Source organism: Electrona antarctica (genome assembly GCF_951216825.1).
Source record: "Electrona antarctica genome assembly, contig: scaffold_90, whole genome shotgun sequence".
In the NCBI taxonomy this organism is placed as follows: Eukaryota; Metazoa; Chordata; class Actinopteri; order Myctophiformes; family Myctophidae; genus Electrona; species Electrona antarctica.
The window spans coordinates 194,618-217,187 of NW_027637615.1; the positions used below are offsets into that span (position 1 = coordinate 194,618).

Here is a 22,570-nt window from a genome sequence, read left to right on the forward strand (position 1 = left end):
TATTCAAAGACACATTTTCAAGATTTTTCAAAAATAGCAGATCCACAAGCTCGTAGCGTACGAGCTTGTAGATCTGCTATTTTTCAAAAGCTAAATTATAACAATGCTTTAAACACCATAATGGGGTTCCAGTCCTGAATGGGCTAAATGAAGATAGGTTGAAAAGTGGTGTGAAGCCCCCCCCCCCCCCCCCCCCATACACCCACCCCCCCCAAAAAAACAAACGGACCCCTCGGTGAGGGGGGGTTGTATTATATTTGGGGGGCGTTAGGGGGGGACGTAGGGTGGTGGCGAGCGGTAGGACGTCATGTTCTTGGGCCGGGACCCCTTCCCCTCCATGGGCACGGTGAAGGGAGGTGGGGGCTGGTAGGGGGGGGCGTTGGGGTCGTCCTGGTCGTCGTGGTAACAGGAGGAGTACTCCTCCAGGAGGTCAGCGCTGAGCAGGGTGGCGCTGAGGGGACCGCCCACCCCCGGACCCCCCATCAGGGACCCCCCACCACCGGACAGCAACATGTTGGGGTACTCTGGTGGGGGAAGGGGGGGCTTCTCCTCCTGGGGGGAGATAATATGAAGATTACTGTACATTTTATAAGAAAGGCTAGATGGATCACTTTTTAAATAACCACTCATAACATTGTGTCTATGGGCATGTACTTTTTAAATAACCACTCATAACATTGTCTATGGGCATGTACCTTTTAAATAACCACTCATAACATTGTGTCTATGGGCATGTACTTTTTAAATAACCACTCATAACATTGTGTCTATGGGCATGTACTTTTTAAATAACCACTCATAACATTGTGTCTATGGGCATGTACTTTATAAATAACCACTCATAACATTGTGTCTATGGGCATGTACTTTTTAAATAACCACTCATAACATTGTGTCTATGGGCATGTACTTTATAAATAACCACTCATAACATTGTGTCTATGGGCATGTACTTTATAAATAACCACTCATAACATTGTGTCTATGGGCATGTACTTTATAAATAACCACTCATAACATTGTGTCTATGGGGGCATGTACTTTATAAATAACCACTCATAACATTGTGTCTATGGGCATGTACTTTATAAATAACCACTCATAACATTGTGTCTATGGGCATGTACTTTATAAATAACCACTCATAACATTGTGTCTATGGGCATGTACTTTATAAATAACCACTCATAACATTGTGTCTATGGGCATGTACTTTATAAATAACCACTCATAACATTGTGTCTATGGGCATGTACTTTATAAATAACCACTCATAACATTGTGTCTATGGGCATGTACTTTATAAATAACCACTCATAACATTGTGTCTATGGGGCATGTACTTTATAAATAACCACTCATAACATTGTCTATGGGCATGTACCTTTTAAATAACCACTCATAACATTGTGTCTATGGGCATGTACTTTTTAAATAACCACTCATAACATTGTGTCTATGGGGCATGTACTTTATAAATAACCACTCATAACATTGTCTATGGGCATGTACCTTTTAAATAACCACTCATAACATTGTGTCTATGGGCATGTACTTTTTAAATAACCACTCATAACATTGTGTCTATGGGCATGTACTTTATAAATAACCACTCATAACATTGTGTCTATGGGCATGTACTTTATAAATAACCACTCATAACATTGTGTCTATGGGCATGTACTTTATAAATAACCACTCATAACATTGTGTCTATGGGGCATGTACTTTATAAATAACCCTGAGTAAATGTACTGAACTACTTTACCTGAGTAAATGTACTGACCTACTTTACCTGAGTAAATGTACTGAACTACTTTACCTGAGTAAATGTACTGAACTACTTTACCTGAGTAAATGTACTGAACTACTTTACCTGAGTAAATGTACTGAACTACTTTACCTGAGTAAATGTACTGAACTACTTTACCTGAGTAAATGCACTTAAGTACTTTACCTGAGTAAATGTACTGAGCTACTTTACCCGAGTAAATGTACTGAGCTACTTTACCCGAGTAAATGTACTGAACTACTTTACCCGAGTAAATGTACTGAACTACTTTACTGAGTAAATGTACTGAACTACTTTACCTGAGTAAATGTACTGAACTACTTTACCTGAGTAAATGTACTGAACTACTTTACCTGAGTAAATGTACTGAACTACTTTACCTGAGTAAATGTACTGAACTACTTTACCTGAGTAAATGTACTGAACTACTTTACCTGCAGGATGAGCGGGATGCTGGATGAAGGCGGAGACTTGGAGTCGTCCAGCTCGTCAGCGAAGATGATGGGCACGCCCTTTTTAATGAAGGTAGCCTGTTCCTCCATGGTCATCTTACCCTGATTAACATAAATTAATATTAATGAGATGATGGGCACGCCCTTTTTAATGAAGGTAGCCTGTTCCTCCATGGTCATCTTACCCTGATTAACATAAATTAATATTAATGAGATGATGGGAACGCCCTTTTTAATGAAGGTAGCCTGTTCCTCCATGGTCATCTTACCCTGATTAACATAAATTAATATTAATGAGATGATGGCTATTGGCTAGGCATTCCACAAAGATGCAGACGGACATGGAGCTGCTGTGTGACGGTGGCTTCCAGTACATATTACTGTAACAGTGTAACAGTGTAACAGTGTAACAGTATAGTAGTGTAACAGTATGTTAGTGTAACAGTGTAACAGTGTAACAGTATAGTAGTGTAACAGTGTAGTAATACCTTGCGTTTCTTGCGGTAACAGACCATAGCTAGAACTCCCGCCACTAGGAGCAGCGCAGCCACCACCACAGCGGGGATGACGGTGTGAAGGTAGACGTCGTCGGTGCTCCGCCCGTCGGCGTGCACGGGGAAGGGGGTGGGCCCCGCGGCCCCTCCCCCCGCGGGGGGCGCCGCCCCCCCCGCCACCACCACGGGCACCTCCCCCGGCGGCACGAAGCTGTAGCGTTGGCAGAGGTTGGCGCCGAGCACCGTGATGTTCATGGCCTTGAAGTCTGGCTCCATGGCTTTGGAGAACGCCAGCTTGGGCTTCCCCTGGGGGGTGGGGGGGGGGGTGGGGGTGGGGGGTGTAGTAAAAGAAAGTAAAAGATGAGTTCATTTTCTTTTTCGTTTGCTGCTTTCGTTGGTTTTAGGGATTTTGTATTTTTTTACAAAATGTTATAGCGATTTATTTTTGTATTATTTACTATAGTCCTACTAGACCCCACCAGCTCAGTGGCCTTGTGGTTAGAGTGTCCGCCCTGAGACTGGGAGGTCGGGGTTCGATCCCCGGCCGGGTCATACCAAAGACTCTAAAAATGGGACCCAGTGCCTCCCTGCTAGACACTCAGCACTTGGGCTGGATTGGGGGTAAGTCCCTGCGACATACTAGCGTCATGTCCAGGGGGTGTACTTGTACATCAAGCTGCATCACGCTACAGAAACAGGAGATAGGCTCCTGCCCTATGGGCCTCATGGCTCGGCAAGGCTACTTACTTACTTACTTACTTACTAGACCCCAGGAAATTACATCTGGCCACAAAAGATCACGTTATCTTTTGTGGCCCCGCCCCCCTGTCAAAAACATCTAAAATCCCTAAAACGAAAGAAAGCAGCAAATGAAAAAAGATTACACTCACCTTTTACTTTCGCTAATAACAACCTAAAACATGAACCTTGGTTGAAAAAAACTAAAGTTGTCCTTTAACTTCAGCTAAGTTAACCCATTTTGGGGCGGGAACCCCTTCTGGTGTTAGCATTATGTTATGCTTTAGCTATTGAAAAATAGCAGATCTACAAGTTCATAGCGCGCCACTCGGTGGCGCGCTATGAGCTTGTAGGTCTGCTATTTTTGAAAAATCGAAGAACCACTGACATAGAAACATAGCTTTTTCAGAAAACTGTCAGGATGTAGAAGACATTTTAAACTGTCAGGATGTAGAAGACATTTTAAACTGTCAGGATGTAGAAGACATTTTAAACTGTCAGGATGTAGAAGACATTTTAAACTGTCAGGATGTAGAAGACATTTAAACTGTCAGGATGTAGAAGACATTTTAAACTGTCAGGATGTAGAAGACATTTTAAACTGTCAGGATGTAGAAGACATTTTAAACTGTCAGGATGTAGAAGACATTTAAACTGTCAGGATGTAGAAGACATTTAAACTGTCAGGATGTAGAAGACATTTAAACTGTCAGGATGTAGAAGACATTTAAACTGTCAGGATGTAGAAGACATTTAAACTGTCAGGATGTAGAAGACATTTAAACTGTCAGGATGTAGAAGACATTTAAACTGTCAGGATGTAGAAGACATTTAAACTGTCAGGATGTAGAAGACATTTAAACTGTCAGGATGTAGAAGACATTTTAAACTGTCAGGATGTAGAAGACATTTTAAACTGTCAGGATGTAGAAGACATTTAAACTGTCAGGATGTAGAAGACATTTTAAACTGTCAGGATGTAGAAGACATTTTAAACTGTCAGGATGTAGAAGACATTTGAAACTGTCAGGATGTAGAAGACATTTAAACTGTCAGGATGTAGAAGACATTTTAAACTGTCAGGATGTAGAAGACATTTTAAACTGTCAGGATGTAGAAGACATTTAAACTGTCAGGATGTAGAAGACATTTAAACTGTCAGGATGTAGAAGACATTTAAACTGTCAGGATGTAGAAGACATTTTAAACTGTCAGGATGTAGAAGACATTTAAACTGTCAGGATGTAGAAGACATTTAAACTGTCAGGATGTAGAAGACATTTAAACTGTCAGGATGTAGAAGACATTTAAACTGTCAGGATGTAGAAGACATTTAAACTGTCAGGATGTAGAAGAACATTTAAACTGTCAGGATGTAGAAGAACATTTAAACTGTCAGGATGTAGAAGACATTTTAAACTGTCAGGATGTAGAAGACATTTTAAACTGTCAGGATGTAGAAGACATTTAAACTGTCAGGATGTAGAAGACATTTAAACTGTCAGGATGTAGAAGACATTTTAAACTGTCAGGATGTAGAAGACATTTAAACTGTCAGGATGTAGAAGACATTTAAACTGTCAGGATGTAGAAGACATTTAAACTGTCAGGATGTAGAAGACATTTAAACTGTCAGGATGTAGAAGACATTTAAACTGTCAGGATGTAGAAGACATTTAAACTGTCAGGATGTAGAAGACATTTAAACTGTCAGGATGTAGAAGACATTTAAACTGTCAGGATGTAGAAGACATTTAAACTGTCAGGATGTAGAAGACATTTAAACTGTCAGGATGTAGAAGACATTTAAACTGTCAGGATGTAGAAGACATTTAAACTGTCAGGATGTAGAAGACATTTAAACTGTCAGGATGTAGAAGACATTTAAACTGTCAGGATGTAGAAGACATTTAAACTGTCAGGATGTAGAAGACATTTAAACTGTCAGGATGTAGAAGACATTTAAACTGTCAGGATGTAGAAGACATTTAAACTGTCAGGATGTAGAAGACATTTAAACTGTCAGGATGTAGAAGACGTTTAAACTGTCAGGATGTAGAAGACGTTTAAACTGTCAGGATGTAGAAGACGTTTAAACTGTCAGGATGTAGAAGACATTTAAACTGTCAGGATGTAGAAGACATTTAAACTGTCAGGATGTAGAAGAACATTTTTAGAATCTGATCTCAGGTCAAAATGGGTTAATACACTTTATCATCTTTTTTTCATGCTTTTACTCCATGCCCTAAAAAGATGAAGAACCATTCAGTACAGAATGTGATTTTTGAGTGGTGCAAACCACTCCAACAACCAGCTTTGTCTGTATGTGTATGTGTATGTGTATGTGTATGTGTATGTGTATGTGTATGTGTATGTGTGTACCTGTACGTGGGGCCACGTACAGATGAGAATGGTTGCTATGGTTAGTGTGTGACGTAGTGTGTGAACAGTTGCACCACTCAGTTCACACGGGTGTGATTCTTTTTATGGGACTTGGAGTGCAGAAGTCCAACTTTACTTTTACAAGGTATGGAGTAAAAACTGAAACAAACATAAAATACAATACGACATGAGTTCAGATGTCCTGTTCTTCATTTTACAGTAGCTTGTAAATACAATACGACATGAGTTCAGATGTCCTGTTCTTCATTTTACAGTAGCTTGTAAATACAATATTTTCTTTAATCCAAAATTACCATGAAATGCTCTTTTTTTAAATGAACTTATTATGCATTAAATTGACATTCACAAGTTCACAACATGAAATACAACACTTCCATACGAGTCCTAACTTACAGCATTGCTTCTTCTAACACAAATGATGTTTGCAAGCCCACACAGCTGATTACTATCCAGTGCAATCAAATTCATTTTTGTGCGTTTCTGGTTTTCATGGTATATATTCTATTGATGTTGTATGTACTTTAAGGTATATTTATAATGCATAACTTTCGCAATTTAAGATATTTTTTTTGTCCTTGGTATGTACATGAATGTGCATACTGTAGGCTATTTGCTCTTTAATTGTTATTTTAATATTTGCTAAAAATGTTTTGCTATTTATTTTTGTTGCTAAACTTTGTATTTATTTTAGGGCCGGGACTTTAACGCGTTAATTGAGATTAATTAACTACAGAAAAATGAACGCGTTAAAAAAATGTACGCATTTAATCGCACCTTTTTTTTCACGGCAGAACGTTTCTCACTGGGCGCATTTCTAGTACTGAATAGGCTCATTAGGCTGCTGCACTCCTTGCACGGCTTGCAGGGGGAGGAGCACCCCCCCCCCCCCTCCCCTCGCAGCAGCAGCAGTCCAGTTCACTCTACACTACAGCTCCGTCAGACAACAACAACAACACCCAAACGAATCGAATGAAGAAGCCGCTTATATCGCTTTTGCTCCGTGGATGGGACATTTAGATTTAAAAGCTATCGGATGGACGCGTGGATAGCAGCATGGTTGTGTGCAATGTCAGAGGGAAAGGATCCATAAGCCATATGACCAACGCTAGCTTCCATGCTAGCTGCTTCAGCTTAGCATGTCTCGCAGTCGCAGAGTAGAGGCTTGCAGAGGCTCGCAGAGATTTCACCACAGCACGAAGCTGTCAAGCTGTCCTCGATGCGAAACATACTGAAGCAGCAAGTGTGAAAGTCCGTGGTCAGACAATGGTCTGCCCCAACCCCATGTGAAATGCACTCCCCAGCTTGTTCATTCCACCGGTTTTTATTTTATTCCTTTGTCTAAGTGTTTCCCCCCTAATAAAGTTGTTTTTATTTGTTTTCTGGCCACCATGTAAAGCACATTTGAGTATTCATAGACACTATATAGGCACTTGCTGCACTTGTTTATCTGTTGAAAAAAAAGTTGTATTGCTTAAAGGGGAATACCACTCATTTTCAACATTTTTCTATGGAGTTGTGTGGAAAACTGGAAATAATAAAAAGTCACCCCATTTTGTGTTGCCTAGAACTGGAGGTCTGACAAAAAACAGTAACAATATGAAGTACAGCTTTGTGATGTCACTGAGATGTACTTGTTACTGATTTTTTTTCAGACCTCCAGTTCTAGGCAACACAGAATGGGGTGACTTTTTTATTATTTCCACACAACAGCTCTAAGGTATATTAATGACAGTAAAATGTTGAAAATGAGTGGTATCCTGTAGTCACTATTCATTGATTCACTGGGATACCAAAAAACATTTGAAAAAAAAGGTTTATCACTGTTCTCGGGTTGAATATTGATATGCGATTAAAATGCGATTAATCGAGATTAATTAATCACAAAGCTTCTAATGAATTAGATTAAAAAATGTAATAGAGTCCCAGCTCTAATTTATTTGAAATGTATTTTAAATGTTTTTGTTTTCGTTTTTTGCCCCAGGAAGAATAGTCTCTGCTGAGGCAGTGACTAATGGGGATCTAAAATAAACAGAAACATAAAAATAATCATCTAAACGCACACACCTGCCTTCTAAGTCACAGTGACCTGTTCTCGTTAATATCTTTCAATATAAGTACTTCTGTCTTTCAAAATGAAGCCATTGTAGACAACATAACAACAATCACATTATAAGACAAGACAGTAGGGCTTACCCTGGAGGTATGAACACCACTCATACGGGGCGGCGGTGGCTCAGGGGTGGAGTGGCTGGATCGTAACCGCAAGGTTGCCTGTTCGAACCCGGGCTCCCCCAGAGTTAGTGTCGAAGTGTCCTTGAGCAAGACACTGAACCCCAAATTGCTCCCGATGTGCTGGCTAGTGCCTTGCATGGTTTCTGCCGCCATCGGTGTATGAATGGGTGAATTGATGCACAATCTATGTAAAGCGCCTTGGATAAAGGCGCTATATAAATGCACCATTTACCATTTACCACTCAAACTAAGACTGAATATACTGACAATTCCATCAACAAATAAAAAACTAGATTAAAATGTCAGGGAGGGACTATAGTGGAGAGAAGAGATAGAGTAGACCTAAAAGAAGTCATTTTATGTTTGCGCTCTGAAAACAGCAGATCTACAAGCTCACAACGACCACCATGCCTACAGTACTGCTCAGCCAGCACATGGCATGTAGTTCCCAAATCTACCACGGGGTGGAGCAGTTGAGTATGTTTTATTTGCTTAGCTTGGTGTTCTATATCAATCACATTGGAATTACCTTGTAGTTGAAATGTGGAATTATGCAAATTAAACTACCTTGTAGTTGAAATGTGGAATTAAGCAAATTAAACTACCTTGAAGTTGAAATGTGGAATTATGCAAATTAAACTACCTTGTAGTTGAAATGTGGAATTATGCAAATTAAATTACCTTGTAGTTGAAATGTGGAATTATGCAAATTAAATTACCTTGTAGTTGAAATGTGGAATTATGCAAATTAAACTACCTTGCAGTTGAAATGTGGAATTATACAAATTAAACTACCTTGTAGTTGAAATGTGGAATTATACAAATTAAACTACCTTGTAGTTGAAATGTGGAATTGTACAAATTAAACTACCTTGTAGTTGAAATGTGGAATTATACAAATTAAACTACCTTGTAGTTGAAATGTGGAATTATACAAATTAAACTACCTTGTAGTTGAAATGTGGAATTATACAAATTAAACTACCTTGTAGTTGAAATGTGGAATTATACAAATTAAACTACCTTGTAGTTGAAATGTGGAATTATACAAATTAAACTACCTTACATAAATGGAGAATGTTTGACTCTTCATGACGTACCATGTCAGACTATTTGATTATAGTGGAATAAAAATCATTGATGTCTTTTTGGGGAGACTGGCCCGGTATCATCGCTTAGAGATAAAAAATGGTAAATGGTGCATTTATATAGCGCCTTTATCCAAGGCGCTTTACATAGATTGTGCATTACATTCACCCATTCACACACAAATTCATACACCGATTGCAGCGGAAGCCATGCAAGGTACCAACCTGCACATCGGGAGCAATTTGGGGTTCAGTGTCTTGCCCAAGGACACTTCGACATGTAGTCAGGAGGAGCCGGGATTCGAACCGCCGAATCCCTGCTCTACCTCTTGAGCCACAGTCGCCCTATCGCACTATCATCCTTTAGAGACTGGCCTGGTCTGCACTATCATAGTTTAGAGACTGGCCTGGTCTGCACTATCATCACTTAGAGACTGGCCTGGTCTGCACTATCATAGTTTAGAGACTGGCCTGGTCTGGACTATCATAGTTTAGAGACTGGCCTGGTCTGCACTATCATCCTTTAGAGACTGGCCTGGTCTGGACTATCATAGTTTAGAGACTGGCCTGGTCTGCACTATCATCCTTTAGAGACTGGCCTGGTCTGGACTATCATCACTTAGAGACTGGCCTGGTCTGCACTATCATAGTTTAGAGACTGGCCTGGTCTGGACTATCATCCTTTAGAGACTGGCCTGGTCTGCACTATCATCCTTTAGAGACTGGCCTGGTCTGCACTATCATAGTTTAGAGACTGGCCTGGTCTGCACTATCATAGTTTAGAGACTGGCCTGGTCTGCACTATCATAGTTTAGAGACTGGCCTGGTCTGCACTATCATAGTTTAGAGACTGGCCTGGTCTGCACTATCATAGTTTAGAGACTGGCCTGGTCTGCACTATCATAGTTTAGAGACTGGCCTGGTCTGCACTATCATCACTTAGAGAGACTGGCCTGGTCTGCACTATCATAGTTTAGAGACTGGCCTGGTCTGCACTATCATAGTTTAGAGACTGGCCTGGTCTGCACTATCATAGTTTAGAGACTGGCCTGGTCTGCACTATCATAGTTTAGAGACTGGCCAGGTCTGCACTATCATAGTTTAGAGACTGGCCAGGTCTGCACTATCATAGTTTAGAGACTGGCCAGGTCTGCACTATCATAGTTTAGAGACTGGCCTGGTCTGCACTATCATAGTTTAGAGACTGGCCTGGTCTGCACTATCATAGTTTAGAGACTGGCCTGGTCTGCACTATCATAGTTTAGAGACTGGCCTGGTCTGCACTATCATAGTTTAGAGACTGGCCTGGTCTGCACTATCATAGTTTAGAGACTGGCCTGGTCTGCACTATCATAGTTTAGAGACTGGCCTGGTCTGCACTATCATAGTTTAGAGACTGGCCTGGTCTGCACTATCATCCTTTAGAGACTGGCCTGGTCTGGACTATCATAGTTTAGAGACTGGCCTGGTCTGGACTATCATAGTTTAGAGACTGGCCTGGTCTGCACTATCATCCTTTAGAGACTGGCCTGGTCTGGACTATCATAGTTTAGAGACTGGCCTGGTCTGCACTATCATAGTTTAGAGACTGGCCTGGTCTGCACTATCATCCTTTAGAGACTGGCCTGGTCTGCACTATCATCCTTTAGAGACTGGCCTGGTCTGCACTATCATAGTTTAGAGACTGGCCTGGTCTGCACTATCATAGTTTAGAGACTGGCCTGGTCTGCACTATCATCACTTAGAGAGACTGGCCTGGTCTGCACTATCATAGTTTAGAGACTGGCCTGGTCTGCACTATCATAGTTTAGAGACTGGCCTGGTCTGCACTATCATAGTTTAGAGACTGGCCTGGTCTGCACTATCATAGTTTAGAGACTGGCCTGGTCTGCACTATCATAGTTTAGAGACTGGCCTGGTCTGCACTATCATAGTTTAGAGACTGGCCTGGTCTGCACTATCATCACTTAGAGAGACTGGCCTGGTCTGCACTATCATAGTTTAGAGACTGGCCTGGTCTGCACTATCATAGTTTAGAGACTGGCCTGGTCTGCACTATCATAGTTTAGAGACTGGCCTGGTCTGCACTATCATAGTTTAGAGACTGGCCTGGTCTGCACTATCATAGTTTAGAGACTGGCCAGGTCTGCACTATCATCACTTAGAGACTGGCCTGGTCTGCACTATCATAGTTTAGAGACTGGCCTGGTCTGCACTATCATAGTTTAGAGACTGGCCTGGTCTGCACTATCATAGTTTAGAGACTGGCCAGGTCTGCACTATCATAGTTTAGAGACTGGCCTGGTCTGCACTATCATAGTTTAGAGACTGGCCTGGTCTGCACTATCATAGTTTAGAGACTGGCCTGGTCTGCACTATCATAGTTTAGAGACTGGCCTGGTCTGGACTATCATAGTTTAGAGACTGGCCTGGTCTGCACTATCATAGTTTAGAGACTGGCATGGTCTGCACTATCATAGTTTAGAGACTGGCCTGGTCTGGACTATCATAGTTTAGAGACTGGCCTGGTCTGCACTATCATAGTTTAGAGACTGGCCTGGTCTGCACTATCATAGTTTAGAGACTGGCCTGGTCTGCACTATCATCACTTAGAGACTGGCCTGGTCTGCACTATCATAGTTTAGAGACTGGCCTGGTCTGCACTATCATCACTTAGAGAGACTGGCCTGGTCTGCACTATCATAGTTTAGAGACTGGCCTGGTCTGCACTATCATCACTTAGAGACTGGCCTGGTCTGCACTATCATAGTTTAGAGACTGGCCTGGTCTGCACTATCATAGTTTAGAGACTGGCCTGGTCTGCACTATCATAGTTTAGAGACTGGCCTGGTCTGCACTATCATCCCCAGATCGGGGAAGCTTTCAGAAATATGGTGCATGCATAATATGTACAGTATATCATATAGAATCATTCAAACCTGTGGGTCAGATAGCAGATCTACAAGCTCCTACCTGTGGGTCAGATAGCAGATCTACAAGCTCCTACCTGTGGGTCACAACATCCACCATGCCTACCTGTGGGTCAGAGATCCTGTTGCAGAGCGCAGTGATCTGTTCCTTTGGACACACACTCTGCGTCAGGCTGTTGTTGGTCCACTCCACCACGATGGAGCCCTGCAATACATTACATTACATTACATTACATTACAATACAATACAATACATTACATTACATTACATTACATTACATTACATTACAATACAATACAATACAATACAATACAATACATTACAATACAATACAATACATGACTGTTGTTGGTCCACTCCACCACGATGGAGCCCTGAAATACATTACATTACATTACATTACATTACATTACATTACAATACATTACATTACATTACAATACATTACTGTTGTTGGTCCACTCCACCACGATGGAGCCCTGCAATACATTACATTACATTACATTACATTACAATACATTACATTACATTACATTACAATACATTACATTACATTACATTACATTACATTACATTACAATGCAATACAATGCATTACATTACATTACATTACATTACATTACTGTTGTTGGTCCACTCCACCACGATGGAGCCCTGCAATACATTACATTACATTACATTACAATACAATACAATACAATACATTACAATACATTACTGTTGTTGGTCCACTCCACCACGATGGAGCCCTGCAATACAATACATTACATTACATTACATTACATTACATTAAATTACATTCCTTTACACTACATTACATTACTGTTGTTGGTCCACTCCACCACGATGGAGCCCTGCAATACAATACATTACATTACATTACATTACATTACATTAAATTACATTCCTTTACATTACATTACATTACTGTTGTTGGTCCACTCCACCACGATGGAGCCCTGCAATACATTACATTACATTACATTACATTACATTACAATACATTACATTACATTACATTACATTACTGTTGTTGGTCCACTCCACCACGATGGAGCCCTGGATGGATTGATTAGATTAAATACTTTATGAGTCAGAAATGTCAGAAACAATTCTTTGAAAACTTTAGAGAGTTTAATTTTGATTAGAAAACATACATTAAACATTAAACACTCTATATACATTTTGGCCATTTGAAAATAGCCGATCTACAGATTGATGATCTGCTATTTTCAAATGATTGTTCTACTTTTAGAACTTTTTGATGCCGATACTTTTAAACTTTAGACGGGCCTGTTGACTGATACCTGTCCATCAAACTCTAGACGGGCCTGTTGACTGATACCTGTCCATTAAACTCTAGACGGGCCTGTTGACTGATACCTGTCCATTAAACTCTAGACGGGCCTGTTGACTGATACCTGTCCATTAAACTCTAGAAGGGCCTGTTGACTGATACCTGTCCATTTAAACTCTAGACGGGCCTGTTGACTGATACCTGTCCATTTAAACTCTAGACGGGCCTGTTGACTGATACCTGTCCATTAAACTCTAGAAGGGCCTGTTGACTGATACCTGTCCATTTAAACTCTAGACGGGCCTGTTGACTGATACCTGTCTATTAAACTCTAGACGGGCCTGTTGACTGATACCTGTCCATTAAACTCTAGAAGGGCCTGTTGACTGATACCTGTCCATTTAAACTCTAGACGGGCCTGTTGACTGATACCTGTCTATTAAACTCTAGACGGGCCTGTTGACTGATACCTGTCCATTAAACTCTAGAAGGGCCTGTTGACTGATACCTGTCCATTTAAACTCTAGACGGGCCTGTTGACTGATACCTGTCCATTTAAACTCTAGACGGGCCTGTTGACTGATACCTGTCCATTAAACTCTAGAAGGGCCTGTTGACTGATACCTGTCCATTTAAACTCTAGACGGGCCTGTTGACTGATACCTGTCCATTTAAACTCTAGACAGGCCTGTTGAGTGATACCTGTCCATTTAAACTCTAGACGGGCCTGTTGACTGATACCTGTCCATTTAAACTCTAGACAGGCCTGTTGAGTGATACCTGTCCATTTAAACTCTAGACGGGCCTGTTGACTGATACCTGTCCATTTAAACTCTAGACGGGCCTGTTGACTGATACCTGTCCATTTAAACTCTAGACGGGCCTGCCCCAAAGTGATTAGTGCAGCCGCGCCCAGCAGCAGGCGAAAACTAGAGTTCTCAACAGGCCCGAAAATTAGGGACCGGCCCAACCTGGGCCGTCATCAAACCCTGTACACTCAAGACACTGCCCCCGCTACCACCCTTAGATCTCCATATATGGAGCTGACCTGTTCTGACATTCCATAATAATATATGGAATGTCAGATATTATCTGACCTCATCAAACCCTGTACACTCAAGACATGCTCCTTATATGGCCATTACAGAATTCATTCCATGTTGATCTGACACCCCATGCCAAAGCGCCAGGGCTCGCCCAGCAGTCTGCTGTCACCCAGGTGGATGCGTCCCCCAGTGGTCTTACTTTGTTCTATAGACCAATTATTTGTTTACAAACATTGGGACTGTGCGCACGGGTGACTGTTTCATGTAATCCAACAGATCTCCAAACCTGTTGCTTTGGGGAGCGCTGGTTTCAGTTCATTCAACCTCCTCTTGTGTGTTGACTAGTGAGGTGCACCCTAGGAGACATTTATACTACATTGTGTGTTGACTAGTGAGATGCACCCTAGGAGACATTTATACTTCATTGTGTGTTGACTAGTGAGGTGCACCCTAGGAGACATTTATACTTCATTGTGTGTTGACTAGTGAGGTGCACCCTAGGAGACATTTATACTTCACTGTGTGTTGACTAGTGAGATGCACCCTAGGAGACATTTATACTTCATTGTGTGTTGACTAGTGAGATGCACCCTAGGAGACATTTATACTTCATTGTGTGTTGACTAGTGAGATGCACCCTAGGAGACATTTATACTTCACTGTGTGTTGACTAGTGAGATGCACCCTAGGAGACATTTATACTTCATTGTGTGTTGACTAGTGAGATGCACCCTAGGAGACATTTATACTTCACTGTGTGTTGACTAGTGAGATGCACCCTAGGAGACATTTATACTTCATTGTGTGTTGACTAGTGAGATGCACCCTAGGAGACATTTATACTTCACTGTGTGTTGACTAGTGAGATGCACCCTAGGAGACATTTATACTTCATTGTGTGTTGACTAGTGAGATGCACCCTAGGAGACATTTATACTTCATTGTGTGTTGACTAGTGAGGCCTAGGAGACATTTATACTTCATTGTGTGTTGACTAGTGAGATGCACCCTAGGAGACATTTATACTGCATTGTGTGTTGACTAGTGAGATGCACCCTAGGAGACATTTATACTTCATTGTGTGTTGACTAGTGAGATGCACCCTAGGAGACATTTATACTTCATTGTGTGTTGACTAGTGAGGTGCACCCTAGGAGACATTTATACTTCATTGTGTGTTGGCTAGTGAGATGCACCCTAGGAGACATTTATACTTCATTGTGTGTTGACTAGTGAGATGCACCCTAGGAGACATTTATACTTCATTGTGTGTTGACTAGTGAGATGCACCCTAGGAGACATTTATACTTCATTGTGTGTTGACTAGTGAGATGCACCCTAGGAGACATTTATACTTCATTGTGTGTTGACTAGTGAGATGCACCCTAGGAGACATTTATACTTCATTGTGTGTTGACTAGTGAGATGCACCCTAGGAGACATTTATACTTCATTGTGTGTTGACTAGTGAGGTGCACCCTAGGAGACATTTATACTTCATTGTGTGTTGGCTAGTGAGATGCACCCTAGGAGACATTTATACTTCATTGTGTGTTGACTAGTGAGATGCACCCTAGGAGACATTTATACTACATTGTGTGTTGACTAGTGAGGTGCACCCTAGGAGACATTTATACTACATTGTGTGTTGACTAGTGAGGTGCACCCTAGGAGACATTTATACTTCATTGTGTGTTGACTAGTGAGATGCACCCTAGGAGACATTTATACTTCATTGTGTGTTGGCTAGTGAGGTGCACCCTAGGAGACATTTATACTTCATTGTGTGTTGACTAGTGAGGTGCACCCTAGGAGACATTTATACTACATTGTGTGTTGACTAGTGAGATGCACCCTAGGAGACATTTATACTTCATTGTGTGTTGACTAGTGAGGTGCACCCTAGGAGACATTTATACTTCATTGTGTGTTGACTAGTGAGGTGCACCCTAGGAGACATTTATACTACATTGTGTGTTGACTAGTGAGGTGCACCCTAGGAGACATTTATACTTCATTGTGTGTTGACTAGTGAGGTGCACCCTAGGAGACATTTATACTACATTGTGTGTTGACTAGTGAGGTGCACCCTAGGAGACATTTATACTACATTGTGTGTTGACTAGTGAGGTGCACCCTAGGAGACATTTATACTTCATTGTGTGTTGACTAGTGAGGTGCACCCTAGGAGACATTTATACTACATTGTGTGTTGACTAGTGAGGTGCACCCTAGGAGACATTTATACTTCATTGTGTGTTGGCTATGTGTTCCGTATAGATCTATAGAAGGTAGATAGGTACCTTGGTAATGCTCCGTATAGATCTATAGAAGGTAGATAGGTACCTTGGTAATGTTCCGTATAGATATATAGAAGGTAGATAGGTACCTTGGTAATGCTCCGTATAGATATATAGAAGGTAGATAGGTACCTTGGTAATGCTCCGTATAGATATATAGAAGGTAGATAGGTACCTTGGTAATGCTCGACCGTAGAGGCGTTCCTGTCTCCCAGGGCGTATAGATAGATATATATAACATAGAGTGTACCTTGGTAATGCTCCGTATAGAGACCGTAGAGGCGTTCCTGTCTCCCAGGGCGTATAGAGGTAGATAGGTAGCCTGGCTAATAAACCAGACCGAATCAGCCGTTGGCAAAAGAAAAATTGCCTGCCGGCGGATTACGGTCTGGAGAGGCTCAATTTTACGCCCATTTCCTACACCAGAGAACAGGTGTGGCCAATCGGGACACGGTATGCAATATGGGCGGGCTTTGGTACAGTGACGTTCAATGCTTGAGACCTTTGACTGACAGTAGCTCTGACCAATTGCGTCAAAGAGAAAATGTTTGAACCTGCCCCCCCGGCTAGTAGATAGGTACCTTGGTAATGCTCCGTATCGAGACCGTCGAGGCGTTCCTGTCTCCCAGGGCGTATAGAGGTAGATAGGTACCTTGGTAATGCTCCGTATAGATATATAGAAGGTAGATAGGTACCTTGGTAATGCTCCGTATAGATATATAGAAGGTAGATAGGTACCTTGGTAATGCTCCATAATAGATATATAGAAGGTAGATAGGTACCTTGGTAATGCTCCGTATAGATATATAGAAGGTAGATAGGTACCTTGGTAATGCTCCGTATAGATATATAGAAGGTAGATAGGTACCGTGGTAATGCTCCGTATAGATATATAGAAGGTAGATAGGTACCTTGGTAATGCTCCGTATAGATATATAGAAGGTAGATAGGTACCTTGGTAATGCTCCGTATAGATATATAGAAGGTAGATAGGTACCTTGGTAATGCTCCGTATAGATATATAGAAGGTAGATAGGTACCTTGGTAATGCTCCGTATAGATCTATAGAAGGTAGATAGGTACCGTGGTAATGCTCCATATAGATATATAGAAGGTAGATAGGTACCGTGGTAATGCTCCGTATAGATATATAGAAGGTAGATAGGTACCTTGGTAATGCTCCGTATAGATATATAGAAGGTAGATAGGTACCTTGGTAATGCTCCGTATCGAGACCGTTGAGGCGTTCCTGTCTCCGAGGGCGTACGCCAGCCTCTTGCTCAGCTGGATCTTCTTGTGGACGTCGTTGAGGAGCGTTTTGTGGTCGCCGTGGAAACGGGCGGCGAACAGCGCCGACGGCTTGTCGTTCCCCCCCGACCAGCGATGGACGCGGACCTCGAAGGCGTCCATGATGCTCCTCCCACCCTGCATAACATTAACATATCATTATGATGCCCCGCCCACCCTGAATAATGAAATTATATAAAACTTTATTTGTATAGCAGGCGTTGACACTAAGGGTCGCCCACCTGCCCCTGGCAGCTAAATAAAACACTAAGGGTCGCCCACCTGCCCCTGGCAGCTAAATAAAACACTAAGGGTTGCCCACCTGCCCCTGGCAGCTAAATAAAACACTAAGGGTTGCCCACCTGCCCCTGGCAGCTAAATAAAACACTAAGGGTTGCCCACCTGCCCCTGGCAGCTAAATAAAACACTAAGGGTCGCCCACCTGCCCCTGGCAGCTAAATAAAACACTAAGGGTTGCCCACCTGCCCCTAGCAGCTAAATAAAACACTAAGGGTCGCCCACCTGCCCCTGGCAGCTGAATAAAACACTAAGGGTTGTCCACCTGCCCCTGGCAGCTAAATAAAACGGTAACAAGACAACTCACCCCTTTTCTGTTTTCCTCCCGGAATTTTCCCCAGTGAGGGGTGGGAGAGGCTGGACAGCAGACGGCTGGACTTTGAATTTATCTAACTATAAACTTTCACGGCAGCAGACAGCCTAAGTACAAATATAATTTATGAAAAGCTACTACAGTGAAGTCTGTTCACAGAAGTTGTTGTAGGCTATGTGGGGATTATCTGACGAGGTACCATTTGAGTGGGAAAAATCTTACATATACTAAATAATACTAAATTGTTTATAGGGTCAATATAAGTAAAATAATATAGCCTTTCCACAGGAGTATCTTTTTATATTTGTCCAAAAAGAATACAAACAGCCAATAGCATATTACAAAGTTATCCCCCTCACTGGGGAAAATTCCGGGAGGAAAAACGGGCAAGCACCGGGGTGAGTTGTCTTGTATTCAATAAAACACTAAGGGTTTCCCACCTGCCCCTGGCAGCTAAATAAAACACTAAGGGTTGCCCACCTGCCCCTGGCAGCTAAATAAAACACTAAGGGTTGCCCACCTGCCCCTGGCAGCTAAATAAAACACTAAGGGTTGCCCACCTGCCCCTGGCAGCTAAATACAACACTAAGGGTTGCCCACCTGCCCCTGGCAGCTAAATAAAACACTAAGGGTTGCCCACTTGCCCCTGGCAGCTAAATAAAACACTAAGGGTTGCCCACCTGCCCCTGGCAGCTAAATAAAACACTAAGGGTTGCCCACCTGCCCCTGGCAGCTAAATAAAACACTAAGGGTTGCCCACCTGCCCCTGGCAGCTAAATACAACACTAAGGGTTGCCCACCTGCCCCTGGCAGCTAAATAAAACACTAAGGGTTGCCCACTTGCCCCTGGCAGCTAAATAAAACACTAAGGGTTGCCCACTTGCCCCTGGCAGCTAAATAAAACACTAAGGGTTGCCCACCTGCCCCTGGCAGCTAAATAAAACACAACCATCTATAAACACAACACCAGACATCTGTCTAAACACCTGAACGTGTCCAGAGCTCTGTCTTCTATAAACACAACACCAGATATCTGTCTGAACACCTGAACGTGTCCAGAGCTCTGTCTTCTATAAACACAACACCAGATATCTGTCTAAACACCTGAACGTGTCCAGAGCTCTGTCTTCTATAAACACAACACCAGATATCTGTCTAAACACTTGAACGTGTCCAGAGCGCTCTGTCTTCTATAAACACAACACCAGATATCTGTCTAAACACCTGAACGTGTCCAGAGCTCTGTCTTCTATAAACACAACACCAGATATCTGTCTAAACACCTGAACGTGTCCAGAGCTCTGTCTTCTATAAACACAACACCAGATATCTGTCTAAACACCTGAACGTGTCCAGAGCTCTGTCTTCTATAAACACAACACCAGATATCTGTCTAAACACTTGAACGTGTCCAGAGCTCTGTCTTCTATAAACACAACACCAGATATCTGTCTAAACACTTGAACGTGTCCAGAGCTCTGTCTTCTATAAACACAACACCAGATATCTGTCTAAACACTTGAACGTGTCCAGAGCTCTGTCTTCTATAAACACAACACCAGATATCTGTCTAAACACTTGAACGTGTCCAGAGCTCTGTCTTCTATAAACACAACACCAGATATCTGTCTAAACACCTGAACGTGTCAGGAGCTCTGTCTTCTATAAACACAACACCAGATATCTGTCTAAACACCTGAACGTGTCCAGAGCTCTGTCTTCTATAAACACAACACCAGATATCTGTCTAAACACCTGAACGTGTCCAGAGCTCTGTCTTCTATAAACACAACACCAGATATCTGTCTAAACACCTGAACGTGTCCAGAGCTCTGTCTTCTATAAACACAACACCAGATATCTGTCTAAACACTTGAACGTGTCCAGAGCTCTGTCTTCTATAAACACAACACCAGATATCTGTCTAAACACCTGATATCAGTAGCCAACATAAAGTACTCAGTAATAGTAGTATTTACCTTATCGGTAGCCAACATAAAGTACTCGTGTTTCCCCGTGTCCCTCTCGTCAGGCAGTAATAATAAAGTACTCAGTAATAGTATAGTATAGTAATATTATTACCTTGTCAGTAGCCAACATGAAGTACTCGTGTTTCCCCGTGTCCCTCTCGTCAGGCATGCCGTAGAGCAGCTGAATAGTGGAGTTGAAGTGGATCCAGGACCCCTCCCCCACCGCCTCGCGGGGGGTCTTCTTCAGCGTGAGGCGGAGCTTGTCGGCCGTGCCGTCCTCCTGGTCGTAGAAGGTGTCGGGGGGGATCTTCACCTCGAAGTACGTTCCCACCCAGGCGTTCACCTCGTCGATGGGGTTACGGATCTCTGGTATCCTGGAGGGGGGGGGGGGGGGGGGGGAAGAGAGAGAGAGAGAGAGAGAGAGAGAGAGAGAGAGAGAGAGAGAGAGAGAGAGAGAGAGAGAGATAGAGGTTACAGTACGTTCCCACCCAGGCGTTCACCTCGTCGATGGGGTTACGGATCTCTGGTATCCTGGAGGGGGGGGGGGGGGGGGGGGGAAGAGAGAGAGAGAGAGAGAGAGAGAGAGAGAGAGAGAGAGAGAGACAGAGACAGAGACAGAGAGAGAGAGAGAGAGAGAGATAGAGGTTACAGTACGTTCCCACCCAGGCGTTCACCTCGTCGATGGGGTTACGGATCTCTGGTATCCTGGAGGGGGGGGGGGGGGGGGGGAAGAGAGAGAGAGAGAGAGAGAGAGAGAGAGAGAGAGAGAGAGACAGAGACAGAGACAGAGAGAGAGAGAGAGAGAGAGATAGAGGTTACAGTACGTTCCCACCCAGGCGTTCACCTCGTCGATGGGGTTACGGATCTCTGGTATCCTGGAGGGGGGGGGGGGAAGAGAGAGAGAGAGAGAGAGAGACAGACAGAGACAGAGAGACAGACAGAGACAGAGAGACAGAGACAGAGACAGAGACAGAGAGAGACAGAGACAGAGACAGAGAGACAGAGACAGAGACAGAGACAGAGAGAGAGGTTACAGTACGTTCCCACCCAGGTGTTCACCTCGTCGATGGGGTTACGGATCTCTGGTATCCTGGAGGGGTTGTTGTAGACCTGACACCAGATTCTACAAAATGTCTAACAGTTTTCTGTTAGTGGTTCTCACAGGGTTAAAACCTCATGTTTCTATGTCAGTGGTTCTCACAGGGTTAAACCTCATGTTTCTATATCAGTGGTTCTCACAGGGTTAAAACCTCATGTTTCTATATCAGTGGTTCTCACAGGGTTAAAACCTCATGTTTCTATATCAGTGGTTCTCACAGGGTTAAAACCTCATGTTTCTATGTCAGTGGTTCTCACAGGGTTAAAACCTCATGTTTCTATGTCAGTGGTTCTCACAGGGTTAAAACCTCATGTTTCTATATTAGTGGTTCTCACAGGGTTAAAACCTCATGTTTCTATATCAGTGGTTCTCACAGGGTTAAAACCTCATGTTTCTATGTCAGTGGTTCTCACAGGGTTAAAACCTCATGTTTCTATATCAGTGGTTCTCACAGGGTTAAAACCTCATGTTCCTATATCAGTGGTTCTCACAGGGTTAAACCTCATGTTTCTATATCAGTGGTTCTCACAGGGTTAAACCTAATTTTTCTATATCAGTGGTTCTCACAGGGTTAAAACCTCATGTTTCTATGTCAGTGGTTCTCAAACTATTTCATGTCAAGGAGCCTCAGAATTATCTGTATTTGCCTAATTGGCTGCCGACCCCCATTTGTAAAATATGTTGTTCCAGGGATGGATGTGTTCATGTTGAAAAATGTTCATACATGACAAAGCTTACAACACGTTGTAAGCTTGTAGATCTGCTATTTCCGCTATTTTTACGTATAACATTGTTATACAAGCTTGAAAGCATTGTTAGCTTTTATACAAG

The 22,570-nt window shown here is 42.5% G+C and overlaps 1 protein-coding gene across 3 annotated transcripts in view; it reads right to left on the reverse strand.

Annotated features, from left to right (window-relative positions):
* Positions 1-267: 267 nt before the first annotated feature.
* LOC306918768 (dystroglycan 1-like) overlaps positions 268-22,570 on the reverse strand; it is a gene marked incomplete at its 3' end in the record, with an annotated part of 83,561 nt that continues 61,258 nt past the window's right edge. For all 3 annotated transcript variants that reach the window (XM_079531634.1, XM_079531632.1, XM_079531633.1), the window contains exons 10-15: positions 20,753-21,014; positions 17,986-18,198; positions 12,236-12,334; positions 2,733-3,044; positions 2,227-2,346; positions 268-552 (exon numbers count right to left, since the gene is read on the reverse strand). In XM_079531634.1, coding sequence (XP_079387760.1) covers positions 268-552; positions 2,227-2,346; positions 2,733-3,044; positions 12,236-12,334; positions 17,986-18,198; positions 20,753-21,014 — 1,291 coding nt within the window. The remainder of the gene's footprint in view (positions 553-2,226; positions 2,347-2,732; positions 3,045-12,235; positions 12,335-17,985; positions 18,199-20,752; positions 21,015-22,570) is intronic.